Source organism: Channa argus, chromosome 20 (assembly GCF_033026475.1).
Source record: "Channa argus isolate prfri chromosome 20, Channa argus male v1.0, whole genome shotgun sequence".
Classification (NCBI taxonomy): Eukaryota; Metazoa; Chordata; class Actinopteri; order Anabantiformes; family Channidae; genus Channa; species Channa argus.
This window is the reverse complement of record NC_090216.1, coordinates 19,499,166-19,520,557: the sequence shown is the minus strand read 5'-3', so window position 1 is coordinate 19,520,557 and position 21,392 is coordinate 19,499,166. Positions and strand designations below refer to the sequence as shown.

Below are 21,392 nucleotides of genomic sequence, written 5' to 3'. Positions count from 1 at the left end.
GTCTTGCTAGAGTATCTTTGAGTGTGAGCAGAGTAAATCTGAGTGCGAGACATTTGAATATAAAATTATTAAATCATTTTATTTTGCTTTTGATAAAAAAACAGAAGAATCCCTCCATAGATAATTCACATTCAGAAACAAACTGTTTTCACCAAAGGTGGTGAAATATAAAGCTGATATTCAAGAACTAGCAGCAATGAACTGCTGCATCACTACAAGTGATACTTGAGCACATCAACAAGACTACAGTGTGTGAGAGGAAGGGAAAGCAGAAGATCTGGGACAACAGATATAGAAACTTTAAACAAACAGTGGTAGGCTGCCATTTTTACCCTGCACTCACTCTCTAATAACTACTTCAAACCGAGGACATGTCTGGTTAGGATTTGTAGTTAGCTACAATTTTGTTGTTGTGTTGGCAATACTGTGGTCTCCTCTCATGCATTTGACCTTTATTCGTATTTGAGTCCAAGTGGTTGTTTTTGCCTTTTACTACCTACATCTAATTAGTTCATTCTTGAGTAATTTGTGCCAAATTTGGAGAAATTCTCCCAAGGCATTCCTGAAATGTCACATTCATGAGAATGGCATGGACAATTGGAAAACATTATGGCACATTATGGCCATTGCTTGGAAGAATTATAAAACAAAAGCAATAATAAACCAGAAATACAGTTAACGGGGGCAGCTGTAGCTCAGTTGGTAAGGCAGTCGACCATGGATCACAGGGTCAGTGGTTCGCTACAGGCTACATGTCGAAGTGTCCTTGGGCAAGACACTGAACCCCAAGTTGCTCCCGGTAGGTCAGGTGAGCACCTTGCATGGCAGCCTTTGCCATCCGTGTGTGAGTGTGTGTGTGATGGGTGAATGGGAATCAACATTGTAAAGCGCTTTGGATAAAGGCGCTATATAAGCGACTGTTTACCTTTTACCATTTTCAGTTTGAATTTTAAGTTGTAAAAAATAAATACAATTTCAGGGACATTATTATTATCAGAAACATCTTTTGACTTGATCTAAGATTGCTAAATAATAATGCTAAGTCAGAAGCAACACATTTAAATGTATTTTATAAGTCTCTGTACGCCAGTCCAAACCTTAAAGAATGGGAACTATGTACCTAGTTCTCCTGTAGCAGTGTCCTGAATAGAAAATTGTGAGCTAGTAACTACAGTAAATGAGTTACAGGATTACAATCCCCTAGTGAGTGTCACCTGCAAATATTGTATTTGATAAGCAAGAATATTATATCACAGAAGTAGAGCTGTCATTAATCATATACACGTATAAACAACCATCTCTCCTGTATATGTGTGTTTCAGTTGAACAGCGGGGATGCTCAGGTTTTGGGTGTGTCTCATCGTGGGATCCGTCTTTTAAAGCTAGTCAGAGCATCAGGCATCAACCCCAAACACCTTCATCTGCTCAAAAGCTACAGGTAAACACGTGGCTGACATAAACAAACACAACTGAACTCTGTTTCTTTAAATTAACCTCTCAGTTTCATCTTCTTTCAGTTAAAGTAGTTCAGATGTGATCTTCATAAAAAGGGAGTGAGTTAGTTTTAGGTACACTAGTTTTAGGTTTTAACCCTCTGAATAAGTCAAAAATGTATTTATTAACATATGAGCCAACATGATGATCTAACAAAGGAACACAAACATGGGGTGACTGTGGCACAGGAGGTAGAGCAGTCGTTAGTTCAAATCCCCTGTGTGTGTGTGTGTGTGTGTGTGTAGGTGTGTGTGTGTGTGTGTCTGTGTGTGTGTGATTGTGAGTGCATATGGGTGAATGAGAAGCAGTGTAAAGCAGTTTGGGAACCAGTAGGTTGTAGAGGTTTTGCTCATGCTCTCGGGGAGGTGGGTCTGGACTCCTTATCGCTGAAACATGGAAGTTTTCTTCTACAGCACACCTCTGTCATCACTGCAGTATCATGCCATCAGGATTACTGTGCTCATTATTTTACATGTGATTGCGACTGTCTATTAACCACCAGCCCAGTTGGATAACTTCTGTGATGAGTTTCCCACTTCCCTGAAGATGGCACTCCCCTCATCATCTTGGGAGACCTGAACATCCACCTGAATAAACCTCAGGCTGCTGACATCCTCGCACTTCTGAACATGTTTGGCCTGACAGTGGTCCCCACTCCCCCAACCTAGAAAGTTTGCAAACAAATGGACCTCAGTCACTCTTCTGCATCGTTCCGATCACTTCACTTAGCTCAGCATTTTTCTTCACCTTCCAACTAACCAACTAACACCTTCACATACTCCTACCCCACTTTCAACTTTGCCATAACAGTAGGTCTCTCAATCACAAGCTGTTTTCTTCCGTGGTTTCTGCAACCCTATCCCCAACACAGGTCCTCTCCACCTCTACACAGAAATAGCCACTAACAGCTTCTGCAATACACTTTCAATTGGTTTCTCTTCCCACTGTGTAAAGTCCTTTGAGTGCCAATAGGTAGAAAAGCACTATATAAGTGCAGACCTTTTACAATTATACATTGATTAGATTATTAATACATCTCTCACAACAGGCACCTTCCCTGCCTCATTTTACCCGGCTCAGATTATTTCACTGCTTAAAAAGCCTAATCTTGACCCCTTCCTTGTTGAGAAGTACCTGTCTCTCTTCTTCCTTTTCTGACCAAGACTTGGAACAAGAAGTCTATCCAGCTATCCAATTTGTTTCTTTATACTAACCAGTCTAGCTTCAACAGTGGTCATTGCACAGAAACAGTACTCTTGACAGTTGTGGAATCCCTGTGGAGTGGAAAAGCTGTGGCTCAGTCTTCTGTCTTAATCAGTTCGATTCAATTTCAATTCAACTTTATTTATATAGCGCCAATTCATCACAAATTCATCTCAAGGCACTTTACAGAATAAAGTCAAGACTATAAAGATGTATAGAGAAAACTCAACAATTCCCCCCTTGAGCAAGCCCTAGGCAACAGTGGAGAGGGAAAAACTAATGGAATAAACTTCCAGCAGAACCAGATTATATAGGCCTGCATTCTGAGATCGAAGTGGTCTACTGGGATGATGTGGTACTATGAGGTCTTCTATATATTATGGAGTTTGACTGTTTAAAGCATTATATGTAAGAAGCAGGGTTTTAAATTCTATTCTAAATTTTATGGGAAGCCAATGGAGAGAAGCTAGTGATAGGAAAATATGATCCAAGGTTCCTTGCAGATGCCAGAGTTATTCTATCTAGAGTAACAATATGGTTTGATAGCATATTTCTGAGATTTTTAGGCCCAAATACTATGACTTCAGTTTTGTCTGAGTTAAGAAGTAAGAAATTGTGGGACATCCAGGCCTTTATGTAAAAAGTATTGGTCCTAAAACATAGCCTTGTGGAACTCCAAAATTGACCTTTGTGTCCATGGAGAAATCGTGATTAAAATTGGAATCTATCAAGATAGAAATGATTTAAACCAACCTAGTGCAGTTCCTTTAATCCCAATTTAATGTTCTAGTCTCTGTAATAAAATGTTGTGATCAATGGTATCAAATGCAGCACTAAGATCTAACAGAAAAAGTATAGAGACTAGCCCATTATCTGAAGCCAAGAGAAGATTGTTGGTGACTTTTACGAATGCTGTTTCTTTACTATGATTACCTCTAAATCCTGACTGGAAGCCGTCACATTATTGCTTTGCAACTAATTTTTCAAGGATTTTAGAAATAAAGGGGAGATTGGATATTGGTCTGTAACTGACTAAAACAACTAGGTCAGGACAAGGTTTTTTAAGCAGTAGTTTGATTACAGCTACCTTATAGGCGTCTGGTACATAGACTGTTCCTAAGGATAGATTAATGATAATTAATATGAACATGTCTATTAAGGGTAAAGCTTCCTTGAGCAGTCTAGTTGGAATAGGGTCTAGCAGACAGGATGTTGGTTTAAATGAGGTAATAGTTGAAGTTAGCTCAGCGAGATCTATGGGTAAAAAGCAGTCTAAGAGGGATTGGGGCCTTATTGATGATTCTAGCACTGTTGTACATGACGATCTATCTGTAATATTTGGGTTGAGGATCTTGTAAATTCTTTCTCTAACAGCTACATTTTATTCATAAAGTCCTGAAATTATTGCTGGGCTCAACAGAACTATGGCTCTTAGTCAGCTGGGCTACTGTGCTGAAAAGTAACCGGTTTGTTCTTGTTTTCCTCTATTAATGATGAATAATATGCTGTTCTGGCATCACTGGGGGCTTTTTTTGTACATGTTGTACAGTTTTTCCAGGCTAAATGAGATTCTTCTAAATTTCTGGAATGGCACTTTATTTCTACATTTTGTGTTGCCTTAAGTTGCGAGTTTGTGAACTATACCATGGAGATCGCCTCTTCTGCTGTACTGGCTTCTAAGTTAAGGTGGCTACTCTTTATTGGTGAAGAAAATGGTTAAAGAATCATTTCTTTAAATTTGTTGACAGCACTTTACACTACTGCTGTAGTGGAATTTTTTTTTGGTGACTAAACAGAATCCCAGTGTTTGCAATTACGTGTGAAATTTATTTTCTACAACTAAGAAAATATCATACAAACATGAAGCACTGTAACTCAGGGTGAACCAAGGCCAAAAAAACAAACAAAATAACCTATTTACCAAAGAAAGAGCTAGCTACCCTCTAGGAAGAAACAAACTTTAATTGTTTAAAAAAATTTAATTATTTTGGGGTTTTGTTCTTTAAGAGCAGTAGTCTTAACTTTTATTAGGTTATCATGATTAACTCCCCTTGTGGTTGTTTTCGGTTTATGTAATTTTGTTGGTCGGGGAACAGACACAGTTTCTATAGGAATTTGGGAGTTGTGGGGACTGTAACAGCTGTAAAGACAATGCAGAGAGGTGTGTAGGAAAGGCTCAACTCTGGATTTTAATACTTTTAGTTAAAAAATTCACACCCTTTGTTGTTATTGTATAAACCAATGAATGTTTTAAGAGATAACAGCAGTAGTCATTTCAAAGAGACCAAAATGTACATTGTGAAACTATTTCAGTTTTCATTAACCAAATAGTTAATAAGTAAGTATAGTATGCTATCAGACCTTTCTTATTTTCCTTTTTGGAAATCTTCCTTTTTGGAAACAGAAAGTCATAAGTTGAAATAAACATCTCAAAACATTCAATGGCACCTTGTTGCATTCTAATAAAAATACAGCTTTTTTTAAAAACACAGTGAAAACCAAATTAATACATTACTACATTAAGACTAAATAAAGCAGTAGTACAACAATAGAATACATAAAGCAATATACATAAATAGTAAAATCAGAACCCAACCATTCCCCCTGGAGCAAGCCATAGGCAACAGTGGAGAGGAAAAACTCCCTTTAACGGAAGAAACCTCCAGCAGAACCAGGCTTAGGGTGGACGGCCATCTGCCTTGACCTTTTGGGGTAAGTGGAAAGGGGAGAGAGAAAAGAACAGAGCAACAAAAAGCAATGCGTTCTGAAAACGAAGTGGTCTACTGGGATGATATAGTGCTATGAGGTCTTCTATATATGATGGAACCTGACCATTAAGAGCTTTATATGTAAGAAGCAGGGTTTTAAATTCTATTCTAGATTTAATGGGAAGCCAATGGAGAGAAGTTAATAAAGGTGAAATATGATCTGTCTTGTTAGTTCCAGTCAGCACTCTTGCTGCAGCATTTTGGATTAATTCCATCTGGTTCCATAGATAAATATAGCTGGGTATCATCAGCATAGCAGTGGAAATCTATGGAGTGTTTTCTAATGATGTTGCCTAAAGGAGACATATATAAAGTAAAAAGTATTGATCCTAACACAGAGCCTTGTGGAACTCCATAGATGGCCTTAGTGTACATGGAGGATTCATCATTAGCATGAACAAATTGAAATCTATCAGATAGATAAGATTTAAACCAACCTAGTGTAGTTCCTCTAATCCCAATATAATGTTCTAGTCTCTGTAATAAAATGTCTTCATAAAAAGTCTTCATACAAATTATTCCTATGAAGGTGATCACATAATTGTTTTGCGACTACTTTTTCAATTAATTTAGAAATAAAGGGGAGATTAGATATTGGTCTGTAATTGGCTAAAACACCTGGGTCAAGACAGGATTTTTTAAGTAGTGGTTTAATTACAGCTACCTTATAGGCCTGTGGTACATAGCCTGTTTCTAAAGACAGATTGATGATATCTAATACGAACGTATCTATTAAGGGTAAAGGTTCCTTGAGCAGCTTAGTTGGAATAGGGTCTAGCAGACAGGTTGTTGGTTTAGATGAGGTAATAATTAAAATTAGCTCAGAGAGATCTATGGGTAAAAAGCAGTCTAAGAGGGAGTGGGGCCTTACCGATGATTCTAGCAATGTTGTACTGAAGATCTATCTGTAATATTTGGGGGGAGGATCTGGTGACTTCTTTCTCTAATAGCTACAATTTTATTCATAAAGAAGGTCATGAAGTTATTGCTGCTCAGAGTTAAGGGAATAGTAGGCTCAACAGAACTATGGCTCTTAGTCAGACTGGCTACAGTGCTGAATAGATTGTTGTTCTTGTTTTCCTCTATTAATGATGAATAATATGCTGGTTTGGCACCACAGAGAGCTTTTTTGTAAATTTTTTAACTATTTTTCAGGCTAAATGAGATTCTTCAAAATTTCGCCACTTCCTCTCTAACTTTCGTGTTGCCTGTTTTAAGTTGCGTGCTTGTGAACTATACCATGGAGATCGCTTCTTCTGGTTTACTGCCTTCTTTTTCAGAGGGGCAACACTATCGAGTATTGTACAAGTATGAATGTTACGTTTCTTCTTCTATTTTTCCATTCTTTTTCTTTTTTTTCCATTCCCAAAATTATCCAGTCAGCTTGTTGGACACACATTTCCACAAAACGCATTATTGAGATTTGAGGGGTGTGCATGTCGGAGCTTCTGTGACCCTCTGAAGCCTATGGTTACCCATAATTCCCTTCTTCGCATAGGTCTGTGTTGACAATTTGCGTTTATTAATGGACTTGGACATCGCTGGATCCATGCAGTATAACTATAATTCCACCTCAAGTCTGCAAGAAATCTGGGGATCATGATTTACCACCAACCAAGCACTACTAACCACATCTCCTCTATCTCTAGGGCATGTGGTTTGCCCTCTACAACATCAGAAATAGAATTTAATTTTCAAAGCACTTCTCAGAATTCTAACTCCACCCTTCATTAATTCAGTTTTGCAGATGTGTTGTCAGTTGCCTTCCAAGGTGCAGACACAGTAGAGCTGGAGTTAAAGAATGAAAACTTGCTGCTCCAGTCCACCAGAGCTCCACAGATCACTGCCTTCATCCGGTTTTTCCTCCAAGAGCTAATCAAGGTATTCCATCTCTGTTTATTATAATTATTTATTTACACATCTGTTCCTTTGATGTTTTGTAGCATCTTTTGATGATATAAGCCAAGCTCATGTTAGAACCCCATCAATTTTAGCTATTGCCCTGATAGGCGCATTTTTCTCTGCTCACTAGGACTCAGGCCATGTTGTTGCCCTGAAAAGTTTTGTGACCGATGACAAGAGTCTGCTCAGCTTTAACAAAGGTGACATCATCAAACTGCTGCCAATGGAAGGACTCCAAATAGGTGAGGTTATCATGTAGATAAGAGCTATTTAGATATGTATCAGTCTATTTGTTGTTTGATGTATATAAGCATGTCCTTCTCATCAAATAACTTGTGATCGCTCCACTAGGCTGGTATTTTGGCACAATGGGAGGGCGTTCTGGTCTTTTCCCAGAGGATCTCACTCAGCCATCAGCAGCCCCAGACTACCACTGTCTCCACCTTGACCGAAGAGATGATAGGAGGAGAAGCATGAAGAAAACTGTCAATCCCCCTAAAAATGTGTCTCCGGGTCCTATCAGCACAAGCATGGGCAGTGCTGATTTAGGGAGTCCCAGCAGAGAGGATTCACTCAAAGGCTCTGTACAGGGATGGGTCCAGATATCAGTACCAAGCTCAAATCAGGGCTCAGTAAATAAGTTTGAGATCCGCTCTGCACTGGTTGAGTTTGCTCTGAAGTACTTCAGGTATAAGTGCAAAAATATTAATTACTGTAAGTTCTAGGTTCATGTAACACAACATGGCAAATTCTGTATTATTGTTATTTTTTTATTCAGAGTAGGGACTACAGATCAACCAACCAGTGAAAGGAATTTTTCGGAAGCCGTTCAATACACAGATGTAAGATGTTACAATACTTCTCACATCTCATTCAAGTTGTGTAATTGCCCCTTTGACATTTTTGACATCTTTTATTTTCATCCAGGTCCCCATACAAGAGTCCCTCATTCTCTACAGTGATCCTGAAATTAATGATTTATCTGTCCAGGCTTTCATGAGTGAGTACATCTGCACTAACTGTGCAGATACATGCTAAAACAGCACTTTTCCTATTCCTTCATCACCCTTGCATTTATCTTTCTCCAGACCTGATGCAGTTCATGGGTGAAAGGACAATGATGAAGAATAACACCCAGTCAGATTGCTTAAGCCATATTTTATTGGTCAGTGCTCATTTAAACACGGTATTTGCAAGATTTATAGGTTGGGTTTTTTCTATGTTTACCTCTTTTATCTTCTGTTCAGTTAGGAAAAGAAAAGGAGTTGTTAAGAGATGAGATCTACTGTCAGGTCATCAAGCAAACCACCAACAACCCAACCAAGTGAGTTTTTTTTTAATATAACATTTACATGCATTTACATGTTAATTACATGCAACATAAAATAATAAAAGTAAACATATACATTAAATAAATTTGTTAACACATTTATACAAACATTGTAATATTTGGTTGAGTTATATGTTATGTATGAGTATGTTTAATAGACTTAAAACGAATCAGTGTTCACATGTGGCCAACTGTAGTGAAGAGCCTTGTCTTCACCACTGAAAGAATTCTTCTTTTATCAACCACAGTTGTTTTCTGAGGTCTTCCAGACTTTTTAGTGTTCCTGAGCTCGGGAATGTGTTTTACTTTTAAAAATGTACTAAAGTGTTGATTTTAGCAATACTTCATGTTTTTTATAGTTCTCTAATTGATTTGTTGTGGTTTCTCGGCCTGATGAAGATTTGGATTGACAGATCTTTAAACTTTTTTTTTTTACTTTTTATCTGTCTTCTTGTAAATCAACTAGAGGGAATAGCACAGGTGAGCAAAACTGTTGTTATGTAGTGTAAATAGAACAAAATTGTGGGCCTGAATGAAAATAAATCCAAAATAGATTCATTAATTTTAAATAAACCCTTAAATTATTGGTTTCATTTCATATCCAGTGTGGTAGCATACAGAGCCAATAGTAAGAATTGTGCACTTTCTAGTAGTTCCTATATACTATAACTATGACTATAACTCTATAACTATGACTATAACTCATGAATTCATTGACTTGGATCTGCCTCTGTCCAGTCTCCTGTCTTTGTGATATTTTAGGAATGCTTTGAAGGAATTTCTTTTAATTTTCTGCAAGCATCCACTTGGACTAAATAATGCACTGATTGCATTTTGTTGGTCAGAACACAAAGGTCAAGGTCACTGTGGCCCCACATCAAAGGAGTTTGTTTAAACTTTGCACAAATGTCCAGTCAGTATGACCACATGTCCTTCCCATTCTTGTAACAGAATATCACAGGAACCTTATGATAGAATTGTTTTAAAGGGCAACTTTAACCATTTTCAATTTGCTTTTGTCGGGTTTAGTTTAGGGTATAAATGTCATTAATGCCTTTAAACTTCCCTCTTACTACCCTAAATCAAAGTATTTCTCCAATTATAGCTAGAAAACTCTTCCAGATGAGATCACCCAGAGGTGTTATTAGAAGTTCAGATGATGTCATCTGGTTGGGCTCTGAAAAAGCAGGTTGACCATTATTGCAACTTATATGAGCAACAAGATGACAATCTGGACTGAAGGTTCCTCCAAGTTATGTCATCTGGAGCAGTTCTTCATAGAGAGATATTTTAATGTAGGGAAGTCAGAGGGAAGTTTAATATCATTCATTTACATGTACTACCCAAACTAAAACCAAAAGCAGCGAGTTCAATATAAATAAATGCGTCGTTTAAATTTAGCACAATCATTTACCAGAACAAAAATATAAACCTATTAGATTTTAGTTAACAAATGTTACTCGTGTGAACTCATGCATTAGCTGATTAGAATATCAGCATAGACGTGCATGTAAACTGCAACTTGACAGGTTTGCGAAGGCATACAGCTGCGATGCGGCCGTTCTTTTTTACATATACATATACATATATGTATATGTATATTCTTATGGTTGTGTGGTCTCTCTACAGGTCTAGCTGTAACCTTGGCTGGCAGCTGCTTAACCTGATAACTGGATTCTTTCCATGCTCTGATACTCTGCTGCCATACGTCACACGTCACCTGCAAGACATCTCACTGGATTATGAACACCCATACCAAGGTAGAAGACGAACGAGACAGTGCATACACACTGAAATCACTTGCAAGTAACCCACACACACTGCACAATATTGATTTTTTCCCTAGAGCTGGCATATGTTTGTCAAGACAACCTCCAGCGATCTCTCAGTTTTGGTGGTCGCCGTAACATTCCCTCACATGCTGAGATGGAAGCTATTCTGGTAAGTGAACCTACAAACAAATGCATACAAAAGGGAATCTTTCATCGATTCTTCATCTGATTCATTATCTACCTAATAAGTGCGTCACTGTTTTGTGCAGGCTGGCAAATTGTCGCGTCGTATTCCTATCCAGCTGCCAGGAGGAGTTGACTTCCCTGTAAAGATACGCAGTTTCAGTGTAAGTTTGTTATTTATACCTACTTAGCTTTAACTAAACTGACAGTATTATTGTTTTATATTTAAATCTTTGTTGTAATATTTTTTATCTTCCTCCAGGTGACAGCCGATGTGGTGACAGAGGTCTGTAAAGAAATGGGAATCTCAAATCTCACCGAAATCAGAGAGTTCTCCATCTTTACCAACAGAGTTCAAGGTAAATTAGATTGATAACCCAAACTAATATAATAAGAAAACTCTGACTCCAACCTTAATTTCTACATGGCTATAGATGCAACTTCTTGGATTTATAGGCTTTCTCTATCCTTTCTGCTTTTTTGCTTTTTTTCTTCTAGTTTGCTTCACAGACAGATGTAGTACCTTTTCTGCTTTAATTAAATCAAAATTATGGATCACCTGAAATTAATAAAGGTTTTGTCTGTAAATTAGATAGCTAATGGTTAATAAAAGCTAATCAGATACAAAGTGATACATAAGGGTGGCTATAGCTCAGTTGGTAAAGGCAGTGGCTTAAGGACCACAGGGTGGGTGGTTCAATCCCCGGCCCTGGCTATATGTCGAAGTATCCCTGGGCAAGACCCTGAACCCCTAACAGCCCATTCCCCCTCCCCAGCGATGCAGTGCCGGTCCAAGCCCGGTAGAAATCGGGGAGGGTTGTGTCAGGAAGGGCATCGGGCGTAAAAACTGTGCCAAATCAACTTGTGGACAATGATCTGCTGTGGCGACCCCGAACTCACGGGATAAGCTGAAAGTCACAATCAGATCAAAAAGATACTGTTTGCCATAATTTGGACTTCGCTTTCATGTTTTCTCCTTGACTTAGATTTTTGCTTGCCTTATTTCGCTTTGGATAAAAGCATCTGCTAAATGACTAAATGTAAATGTAAACCTGGACCCCCTCTTCACTGCTCTGCTCTTCCTTAATCAGATGGGATGGTGCGTCCCCTTCATGCTGAGGAGTATCTCTTCGACTTTTTTCTAGATGACAATTCCATCTTCTTGTTTCTGAGAAGAGTGATTTGGAGGAGCCCTCTCTCCTTCATCAGTGACCTCTATGTGGAGTTCCACTACCAGCAGGTATGCAAGATGAGTTCACAGAAGCCAATAATATGAGGACTTTTCTAACCACTGCTCCTCTTTCCGTGTGTCTGTTCTGTGTTATCTTTATGTGTAGCTCCTGGGTGACTATCTGAATGGAAGGCTCATGCTTCCTCACATTGCAAATGGTTCCTTTCCAGTCCAACAGATAGCAGAACTATCGGCTCTGCAGCATGTGGCTCAGGGATTGGGGGGCCAGCCCTCATTGTGAGTAACACATTGTACTCAGTAATTTAATACTGATTAGTGCAGAAGTTTAGGAATATTTTAAATGATTTTTATGGCTTTACTTAGTTAGAACTTGTGTAGCAATATGAGTTATCAGTATGAATAACGATGGGCCTTGCACCGAAGAATCACAATAATGCAGCAAACATACACATCATCAATATTTGTTAATTGTTTTAGGGCACCAGGTCAGTTGAGATGATGACTTTGTTAAAACCAGCTAATCATGGATTGATGGATCATGAATTAACCAGTCACATATCAGAGGCAGGCTCTTTGCAGAAAAGTGATCCCTAACTCCCTAACTGCCACCAAAGAAATACACAACAGATCACCTGATATTTATAAATTAATATATATTGATCTAATAACTACTAAGAAGAATACATGTGATAAAAAGTTGCCATAATATACAGGTAAAGGAATACACATTTGGGAATTGATAAATTGTGTTAAATACAGGAGATATAATGGAAAAATTAGTTGATGGTGATTGAAAACAGAATTAATCCTAGAACTAAAAATAAATGGTCTGCACTTTTCTATCTGTTGGTACTCAAAGCGCTTTACACCGCTTCTCATTTATCTGTCAAAAGAGAAAAGGAACTTTGATAAGAGTGTAAGGTGAAATTTATGGTTATATTTAGGAAATAAATTTGCAGTTTGTCGGCCTTCATAGAGCTTAACATGAAGCTTAGGTTTGCCTACTTGAGTCACTGAGGCTTTCTGAAGGTTTCCCGGACCAGAAGATCAGCCCCGAGCGTTTCAGGTCTCGGAGAGTATTTTGTCACTCATGTTCAGCAACAGGGGGGAAGCTCCTCCTTGGGCAGGATGGTGAAACTCTGGAGCGATGTCCTCAGGATATCCAAATATTACAGCAACCAGATTTAATAGTTGGCCACAATGTACACTCCTAAATCTAAAATGGGACAAACGTCAAATTAGTCATGGGAATGAGTCATGGGACGAGCATTATCACCATTCCGTAGCACTATACATTTACCAATTTTTCCAACAAAAATTTGGTGGTTTTACGACAGTGTCTGCTTTACATCAAGGTATAGGCGAATAAGTAAGAGTCATCCATCTCAGGATCTCCTGGGTTTATCCTGAGTTGTATCCTAATAAGTGTGGCCCTCTTGTATGGGAGTGTTGATAATTTACACTTACAGGGTCAAGGGTTCAGTTTCCATGCGCATTTACATGTTACAGAAGAACAGAGACTTTTTTCATCTACAGAAAGTTGATTCAGGTTTCCAAGATATGGTCTGAGGATGGTCTGGGTCCATTCTCATTCCTCTGGGGGATAGGTTAAAGGTCATTTTATTACCATGTCTTTGCAGCGTGGTTAGCTTACCTTAGCAAAAAGATTTGAAGCAGAGGGAGACACGCTTGGCTCTGTTTAAAGTTAGTCAGATAATGAAAAAAGAAAAATTTGAATTGTGGTGGATTAGAGCAGTGATAGACAGAGTAAGAAAATGTATAGAGAAATCTACATCTATTTACCATTTACCAACAACTTTTGGTGTATAAAACAAATTTGTTTTTTTACATATCTGTGTGACACAGATAAAAAACGCATTTGTTAAAAAAGGGCCAGAATCCCAGCTTGAAAAAAAAAGGCTACACATACCAACATCTCACTCATCCATACGGAAACAATTCCAGCACATAATTCCCCCACAGCTATAAAGAGACTGTGCATATAAAAATTATAAGTTGGAAATAAATAAAGAGGTGAATTTTTGAAGCAGAGTCTGGCTAGTTGTTTCCTCCTGCTTTGGTGTTTAAGCTTAACTGGTCTAACCACTTACTAAAGGCACAAGTTTAGACCCAAATATTTAAAAGGATCTAATCGCATTTTATGTCATATTTAGAGAAATAGAGAAGATTCAAAGGGGTTTATAAAGGTTCAAGCTCCACTCTATGTGACAGTGTATGTTCTGTAAATTTACACCTGGTTACTGTATTTCTGTGTAAGGCCGGAGATAAAGGAGTACTTGCCCTCGCAGGATGGGCTCAGGAGTAAACTTGAGGAGATCTACTCATTCTGTCTTGGTCAGCTAGCTGCTATGCAGTTCCTCAGCACTAAAGACGCCAAGATAAGATTCATTGGTAAGTAGCACCTCTTCTCTTTCCTTCATTTTTCATCTCTTCTCCTGCCCTGTTTACAAGGCATTTAATGATAATAGTACATATCTTATCCTTCTATCTTTCAGAGGTTCTAAGCAACCTGCCTTTGTTTGGCTCTAACACTTTCTTGGCCCAGAAGGTCAGCCAGCGTGGCTTTCCCTCCCCCTGCATTGTCAGCATCAGCCAGGAGGGAGTGCTGTTTTTTCACCCAAAAACACAGGTGCCCTGAGCAGCCACTGCTCTAATGTTCAATTCATTAATGTACCTTTACCAACAACACATTTTCCCATGATGAAAATAAAACTAATGTCAGGAAACAATAATTTTGACTAAAGTATATATTTTTTTTACATTTCACCAAGTAAGAAGTGATGATTAAAAACTACTCAAACATGACATAGTGTTCGGATTCAACATTAGGATTTTGCAGGGCTGTTGTACAGGATTATTGTTGCTTGTGTAATTGTGTAGCAATAATTAACTTATTTTAGGTTTCACTGCCGTAAATGTGCTAAAGATGATGCACAATGCCAGAAATCATTGTTTTACCTGTGTTTTTTCAAATCCATTCAACTTTATTTATATAGCACAAATTGACAGCATAGTCATATCAAGGAAATTTACATGATAGAGTCAACACTATACAGAAATATAGAGAAAGCCCAACACTGGCGAGGAAAAACTCCCTTCTCCTCCCTCCAAATTCTTTTCCCTACACTTTCCACTCACCCCAGCTGGTCAAGCTGCTGCGTAGTGCTTGCTCAAGGGGAGGGGGGGTTGTTGGGTTTTCTCTACATATCTCTATAGTCTGGACATTATTATGTAAACTGCCTTGAGATGACTTTGTTGGAAATTTGCGCCTTATAAATAAAGTTGAATTGAATTGACTTAAAACAATGAGTCACATCCTTGTACAAAACAAATTAGTAGTATTTACATAATCCATCTAATAATTTTATTTTCTTTTCTCTGCAGGAAAGAGTGTTTCTGATTCATCTAGCAGAGGTGCAGTCCATGTGCACCATCCGCCCCAAGAAACAAAGCAAAGTGCCAGCAGTGGAAATCAATTATGGCAATGCGGCTCGTCCCAAAAAAGTCACAATGCATCTCAAACAAGTAATGACAATGAATTATGCTCATTAAACACATTTGTATTATCCATTATAGGGATGGGGGAGTAATTGATGCTCAAACAGTATTAAATGGTAAATGTTCTGCACTCTAGCGCTTTTCTACCTATTGGCACTCAAAGCGCTTTACACTCACAATCACACACACACTCATACACCGATGGGGGAGCTGCTATGCAGCTTGCCAACACTCACTGTGGGCAACTAAGTTGGGGTTCAGTGTCTTGCACTTCAACATGTGACCGGAGGACCCAGGGATTGAACCAACAACTGTGAGATTGGTGGACAACCGCTCTACCTTCCTGCGCGTAATCTGCAAAAGATTACAGCAGCATTGCAGCCCACAGTTGGATGCAGAATGAATCTTCCATGGCTTTGGCTCTTTGCTGCCAAAGTGCTTGAAGTGTGAAACGTTGCAGTGTCAGTGTTCTGGTTAAGTGGCCACATAGGAGATTAAGGGTTCCTGACATTTCAAATGTTAAATGAACTTTTAAATACACCAGTTGACTTATTGGATCATGGTGGAGAGGTTTGAACATTTGTCTGACTGAATGTTTTAATTTCTCTTTCAGGCCAAGGAGTTATGCCACATCCTTGCTCTAATAATGGAAGAGTTAATCCGGCCGTCCATCAACAGCTCAATATAAAATTGCCAATGGACACACACAAGCACACAGACCTTTTTGTTCATTTCTCTTTCTGTGTAAAGTCTTGAATATTTTCTTGTCTTAGGTCTTATGTAAAAATCATGAAAAACTAGAACTAGTTAATGAGTGGATTAAGGAAGGATTGGGCTGATTCACCAGTTATCACATCAATAAATTACTTCATAAATTTCATGAATAAATCAATATTTTCTTTTTGTGTTTTAGAATTCTGAAACCCCTGTTGAAATGTAAAGTTTGTTCATCACCATTAGCCTTTGTAATATCTTGTCATAAAACTTGAATTTGTTAACATTAAAAACATATAGATTCTGTTAATTGCCTGTTAATTTCCCAGTATTTTCTCATAAGGAGGTGGACACAAATTAAAATAAAGCCAGAATTAATGGGCAATACCAAATGCATAACGTATGAAATATCTCACTAGACATTGAAATAATGGAAATACTGGTGATGTATGTTTTTGCATGTATTTGGTCATTTTCATAATTAATCATATTGTTCACATTTATCATATATACACTAATACAAAATGTGAATTGTGTCTACACACATATAGTATTTGTTAGCCTGCAGCCTTGATTGGACAATAAAAAAACATGAAGCCAGACAGTGCTCCATTAGATGATGCACGGGACATTTATATAATTCCCCTAAATGTTCTGTATTTATTGCATGCATTACTGCGTTAAGTTGTGGATATTGCTGGAATTTCTGAATTTCCTGATGAGATGAATAAAGTATGTATCATTATTTACTACAAAATGTGTGGTTTACATAAATATTGTAAATAAAGTTTTTCACGACACTTCCAAAGTTAATAATAACATATATAAAAATTATATTTACAACAGAGCTAGTGGTAAAAAAAGTCTGTTGTCACAGTCTGTTGTCCAACGGGATGACGGTAAACGTTATATCCACTCAAAAGCTGGGCTGCAGCCTACTTACATGATCTTTGTCTTATCTACATAGTTCTCACGCTGCTGAAAATGTCCGATCAAATGTAAAACAGAAATGATTCAGACAAGTCAGAATTCCATTTAAGAGGAAAAAAAAGTCCAGGAACATAAGCAGTACAGAAACATCTGTCTGAGCTGAATTTAAATAGACATGTCTTGTCAACAGCAGAAGCCTCCAGCCTGCTACAGCTATATGGACCTAAATTAGATTTTTTAAACATGCAATTAAATAATACATTTGAGAGCAAAATGTTAGTTTTTTGCTTTAAAATATATATTGCAATTAAAACAGTTTGAGAAAATATTATAAATATTATATATTTAAATACAAATTTTAAATGGAGTCAAAAACTAATTAAAATTGCAACTATTTTTATTAAAAATTATTTGAAACATTTTCCTTTGTTTGTGGTTTTCAACTTTTGCTCTCTCCTCCAAGCTTTTCTACCTTACAAAGTACAATACAGTGGCAGCAAGGTGGTGGAGTGGTCAGCACTGCCACCTCACAGCTAGAACTTTGCAGGTTGGCCTTTCTGTGTGGAGTTTGTATGTTTTCCCCCTGCTTGCTTGGGTTCCCGCCGGGTACTCCGGTTTCCTCCCATAGTTCGAAGACATGCTGTTAGATTAATTGGTGAACCTAAAAATGCCCGTAGGTGTGAATGTGAGTGCAAATGATTGTCTGTCTGTGTATGTCTCTAAAATGTAAAGGAATTTGACTTCAAGCATTTGGGTTCAATCCCTGAATATTTGTTCAATCCCCAGCTCCTCCATTCACACGTAGAAGTGTCCTTGAGCAAGACATTGAACCCCAACTTAGTTGCTCCCGGTGAGTGTTGGCCAGCTGCATAGCAGCTCCCCCATCGGTGTGTGATTGTGTGTGTGATTGTGAGTGTGAATGGGTGAATAAGAAGGAGTGTAAAGAGCTTTGAGTGCCAATAGGTAGAAAAGCGCTATATAAGTGCCGAGCATTTACCATTTACCTGTCATGTGTCCCGACTATATATCTGGATGTGAAGCAGGTATTCAGCAAGGCCGAAGCCACCTCCTTACCATCACATTGTCCATATGCCTGCGCAATTGACCTGCTTCTATGCCTCCATGTGGCAGATTATACTCCCTCTCTGCACCTGATGGAGAAGTACATTTCAGAGTCCCTGGCTAACAGCCTTATCAGACCATCCTTGTCACCAGCAGATGCTTGATTTTTCTTTGTTAGAAAAAAGGACGGAGGTGTACACCGCTGTATTGACTATAGAGGTTTAACCTAATCATCCTCTACCACTCATCTCTTGGGCTTTTGAGTTGCTACAGGTTGGAGTTGGATCTTCAAATACCTACCACCTGATTCGTATCCGGGAAGGAGATGAATGGAAGACAGCCTTCAATACACCCATCGGCCATTACGAGTACCTGGTTATGCCTTTCGGACTAACCAATGCCCCAGCAGAGTTTCAAAACCTGGTCAATGATGTTTTGGGAGACCTGTTAAACAAGTTCATTTTGTCTATTTAGACGATATCCTCATCTTCTCCCACTCTGAGACCAAGCATTGTAGCCTTGACCAGAGCGTACTTCAGCGTCTACTACAAATTAACCTGTTCGTCAAGGTAGAGAAGTGCACATTTCACTTCACCATGGTCTCCTTCCTAGGCTTTATTATCTCGGAAGGAAGCATTGAAATGCACCCAGTCAAAGTGGAGGCAGTCCAGAAATGGCTGGTTCCTGAGAACTGTAAGCAGTTACAACGCTTCCTTGTTTTTGCAAATTTTTATATACGTTTCATTCGAGGCTATAGCTCCATTGCTTCTCCTCTACATGCACTCACCTCTACCAAGAAAAGGACTCCGGCGACTGATGAGGCTTTCAGTCTCAGTTTTAGACCTGTTTTAGTTCTGCCCCATCCTAACCCTACCTGATCCCAAGCGCCAGTTCATTGTGGAGGTGGAAGCATCTGATACTTGCTTTGGGGCCTAGATCTCTCAACGCTCCAGTGAGGATCACCTTATTTACTCCTGCGCCTTGTTTTCTGGTTGTCTTACTCCTTCCAAGCACAACTATGATGTTGGTAACAAGGAGCTATTAGCGGTCAAACTTGCCTTGGAGGAGTGGCGCCACTGGTTGGAGGGGGCTGAGAAACCCTTTATAGTCCCCTTATAGTCCCCCTTTATATGAACGTAACTATCTAAACCAAAAGAAATGCCCCCCCAAAAATTTGGGACAATTTGTAAAAACAGAATGCAATGATTTGCAAATCTCATCAACCCATATTTTATTCACATAGAACATAAACAACATATCATATGACTGAGGATTTAATAGAAAAATATTGGCTCATTTTGAATTTAATGGCAGCAACACATCTCAAAAAAGTTGGAACAGGGCAAAAGGCCGCAAATCATAAACAAATGGAGGCGCATTTGACAACTAATTAAGTTTACTGGCAACAAATTAATAACATGACTGTCGCAGATTGCCCATCTTTACATTCGAGTGGCTCTGCCTCTCTGAAATTCTCCTTTTATACCCAAACTGCATCTAAAAATTATGAAACTATTTCAGAAAAATGTACTTTGATCTACAAGAAAAGACTTGGAAGATCCCACCATCTACAATATCATCAAAAGATTCTAAGACTCATGAGGTCTTCTGTGTGCAAGTGACAAGGCCAAAGGTCAAAACTAGATGTGCATGATCTGAGCACTGCATTGAAGAAATTGACATCACCGCATGGGCTCAGTAGCACGTCTAGAAATCACGGTCTGTGAACACAGTTCGCCACGCAATTCACACATGTAAGTTAAAGCTGTACCATGCAAAGAAGAAGCCATATGTGAATGCGATTCAGAAACAACACCATGGGGCAAAATTAAAAACTAAATCAAAATTTTAAATTCTTTAGATGTCATGTCCTGCAGGCTAAAGAGGAGAGGGACCATCCAGCTTATCAGTGGACAGTTCAAAAGCCTCCATCTCTGATGGTATGGGGGTACATTAGTGCCTATGGTGTGGGCGGCTCACACATCTGGAAAGGCACCATCAATGCTGAAAAGTACATAGATTTTTTGAGCAACATATGCTCTCATTCAGACATCCCTTTAGGGAAGGCCTTGCATACACAACTCTAAACCACATACTGCATTCATCACAACAGCATGGCTTCGCAGGAAAGTTCGGGTGGTGAACTGTCCAGACCTTTCACCAATAGAAAACATTTTAAAAACTATTTAAACATTTAACATTATTAAATGAAATATTTGGCAACAACGGCACAGGACTGTTGAGCAGATAGAAATTTTTTGTGTGTTTTTTATTAGAAAAAGTGAGTAACACTCAAGTGAACCATCAAAAGCTGAGATAAACAATATCATCAGTGAAACCTCAATGCTGACTGGTTTTGAAAATGTTGTGAGTTGATGCTATTTGCCTCAACCTGATCTGGAAGAGAAAATCTGGAAGTAAATGGTCTGCACTTATATTGCACTTTTCTACGTATTGGCACTCACCCATTCACACTCACAATCAAACACACCGATGGGGGAGCTGCTATGCAGCTGGTCAACACTCACCAACTAAGCAACTAAGTTGGGGTTCAGTGTCTTACTCAAGGACACTTCAACTTGTGACATCTCTCTATGATCGGATCTTCCTGTAGCCTGTGGTACATTTACCCATATGTCTATTTAATTGCTATTTTAAAGTATGTGTGCTTTAGTATTTCCACTTCATGTTACTTTTGCTACACTATGTGTCAGACAGCTTTAGCGTTTTTTGTAGTTTACAGCACAAATAGGAAATTCAATTCAATTCAGGTAGCACCTGCCTTGAACAGTTGGGGTGAGTGGAAAGTGGAGAGAGAAAAGAAAAGGGCAACAAAAAGCAAAAAAAAAAAAACATTGGGCAGGTTGGTAGGACCACACACTGGAAAACACAAAACTCAAAAGCTGGGGACACCAGCAGAAAGTGGACGGAGAGAGGGAGACAGAGGGGATGAAAGACAACTATGGGAAAAATAAGGTGAAAATATTTTTTTAAAGTTGGAGTTTCTCCAACATTTGCTTTTGTATTGCTACGAACAAAAGAGTACTTTTTCAGAATAAAATAAGTTAAATTTGAAAATCTGGTGGTTTCTGAACAATATCCCTAAAATTGCATTAAAAGTGTGTGCCCTCTCATAATAAGATAAACAAAGTGTAAAAAATATTAAAATATATATACACAAAGTTCCTCATTAAAGATGTGTAATAAACATTTTTAGCTAACCACCAGATTAAGCATCTAAATAAATAAAAATATTGCACACCACGTTAAAATAAGTAAGAATGTGGATTAGTGGTAGAGCATTTGGTTGGGATGCAGAAGGC

General features: G+C 38.5%; 1 protein-coding gene across 6 annotated transcripts in view; it reads left to right on the top strand.

The window, feature by feature from the left end:
• The window catches only part of myo15b (myosin XVB), a 38,790-nt gene extending 21,968 nt beyond the window's left edge, over nt 1-16,822 (top strand). For all 6 annotated transcript variants that reach the window (XM_067488359.1, XM_067488360.1, XM_067488362.1 and 3 more), the window contains 18 exons: nt 1,323-1,438; nt 7,205-7,346; nt 7,498-7,609; nt 7,719-8,055; nt 8,146-8,209; nt 8,295-8,367; nt 8,456-8,532; nt 8,615-8,691; nt 10,327-10,457; nt 10,544-10,638; nt 10,739-10,816; nt 10,915-11,011; nt 11,744-11,892; nt 11,990-12,120; nt 14,123-14,256; nt 14,361-14,494; nt 15,250-15,390; nt 15,977-16,822. In XM_067488359.1, the coding sequence (XP_067344460.1) occupies nt 1,323-1,438; nt 7,205-7,346; nt 7,498-7,609; nt 7,719-8,055; nt 8,146-8,209; nt 8,295-8,367; nt 8,456-8,532; nt 8,615-8,691; nt 10,327-10,457; nt 10,544-10,638; nt 10,739-10,816; nt 10,915-11,011; nt 11,744-11,892; nt 11,990-12,120; nt 14,123-14,256; nt 14,361-14,494; nt 15,250-15,390; nt 15,977-16,051 (2,163 nt within the window). In that variant the 3' untranslated portion in view covers nt 16,052-16,822. The remainder of the gene's footprint in view (nt 1-1,322; nt 1,439-7,204; nt 7,347-7,497; nt 7,610-7,718; nt 8,056-8,145; nt 8,210-8,294; nt 8,368-8,455; nt 8,533-8,614; nt 8,692-10,326; nt 10,458-10,543; nt 10,639-10,738; nt 10,817-10,914; nt 11,012-11,743; nt 11,893-11,989; nt 12,121-14,122; nt 14,257-14,360; nt 14,495-15,249; nt 15,391-15,976) is intronic.
• The last annotated feature ends 4,570 nt before the right edge of the window (nt 16,823-21,392 follow it).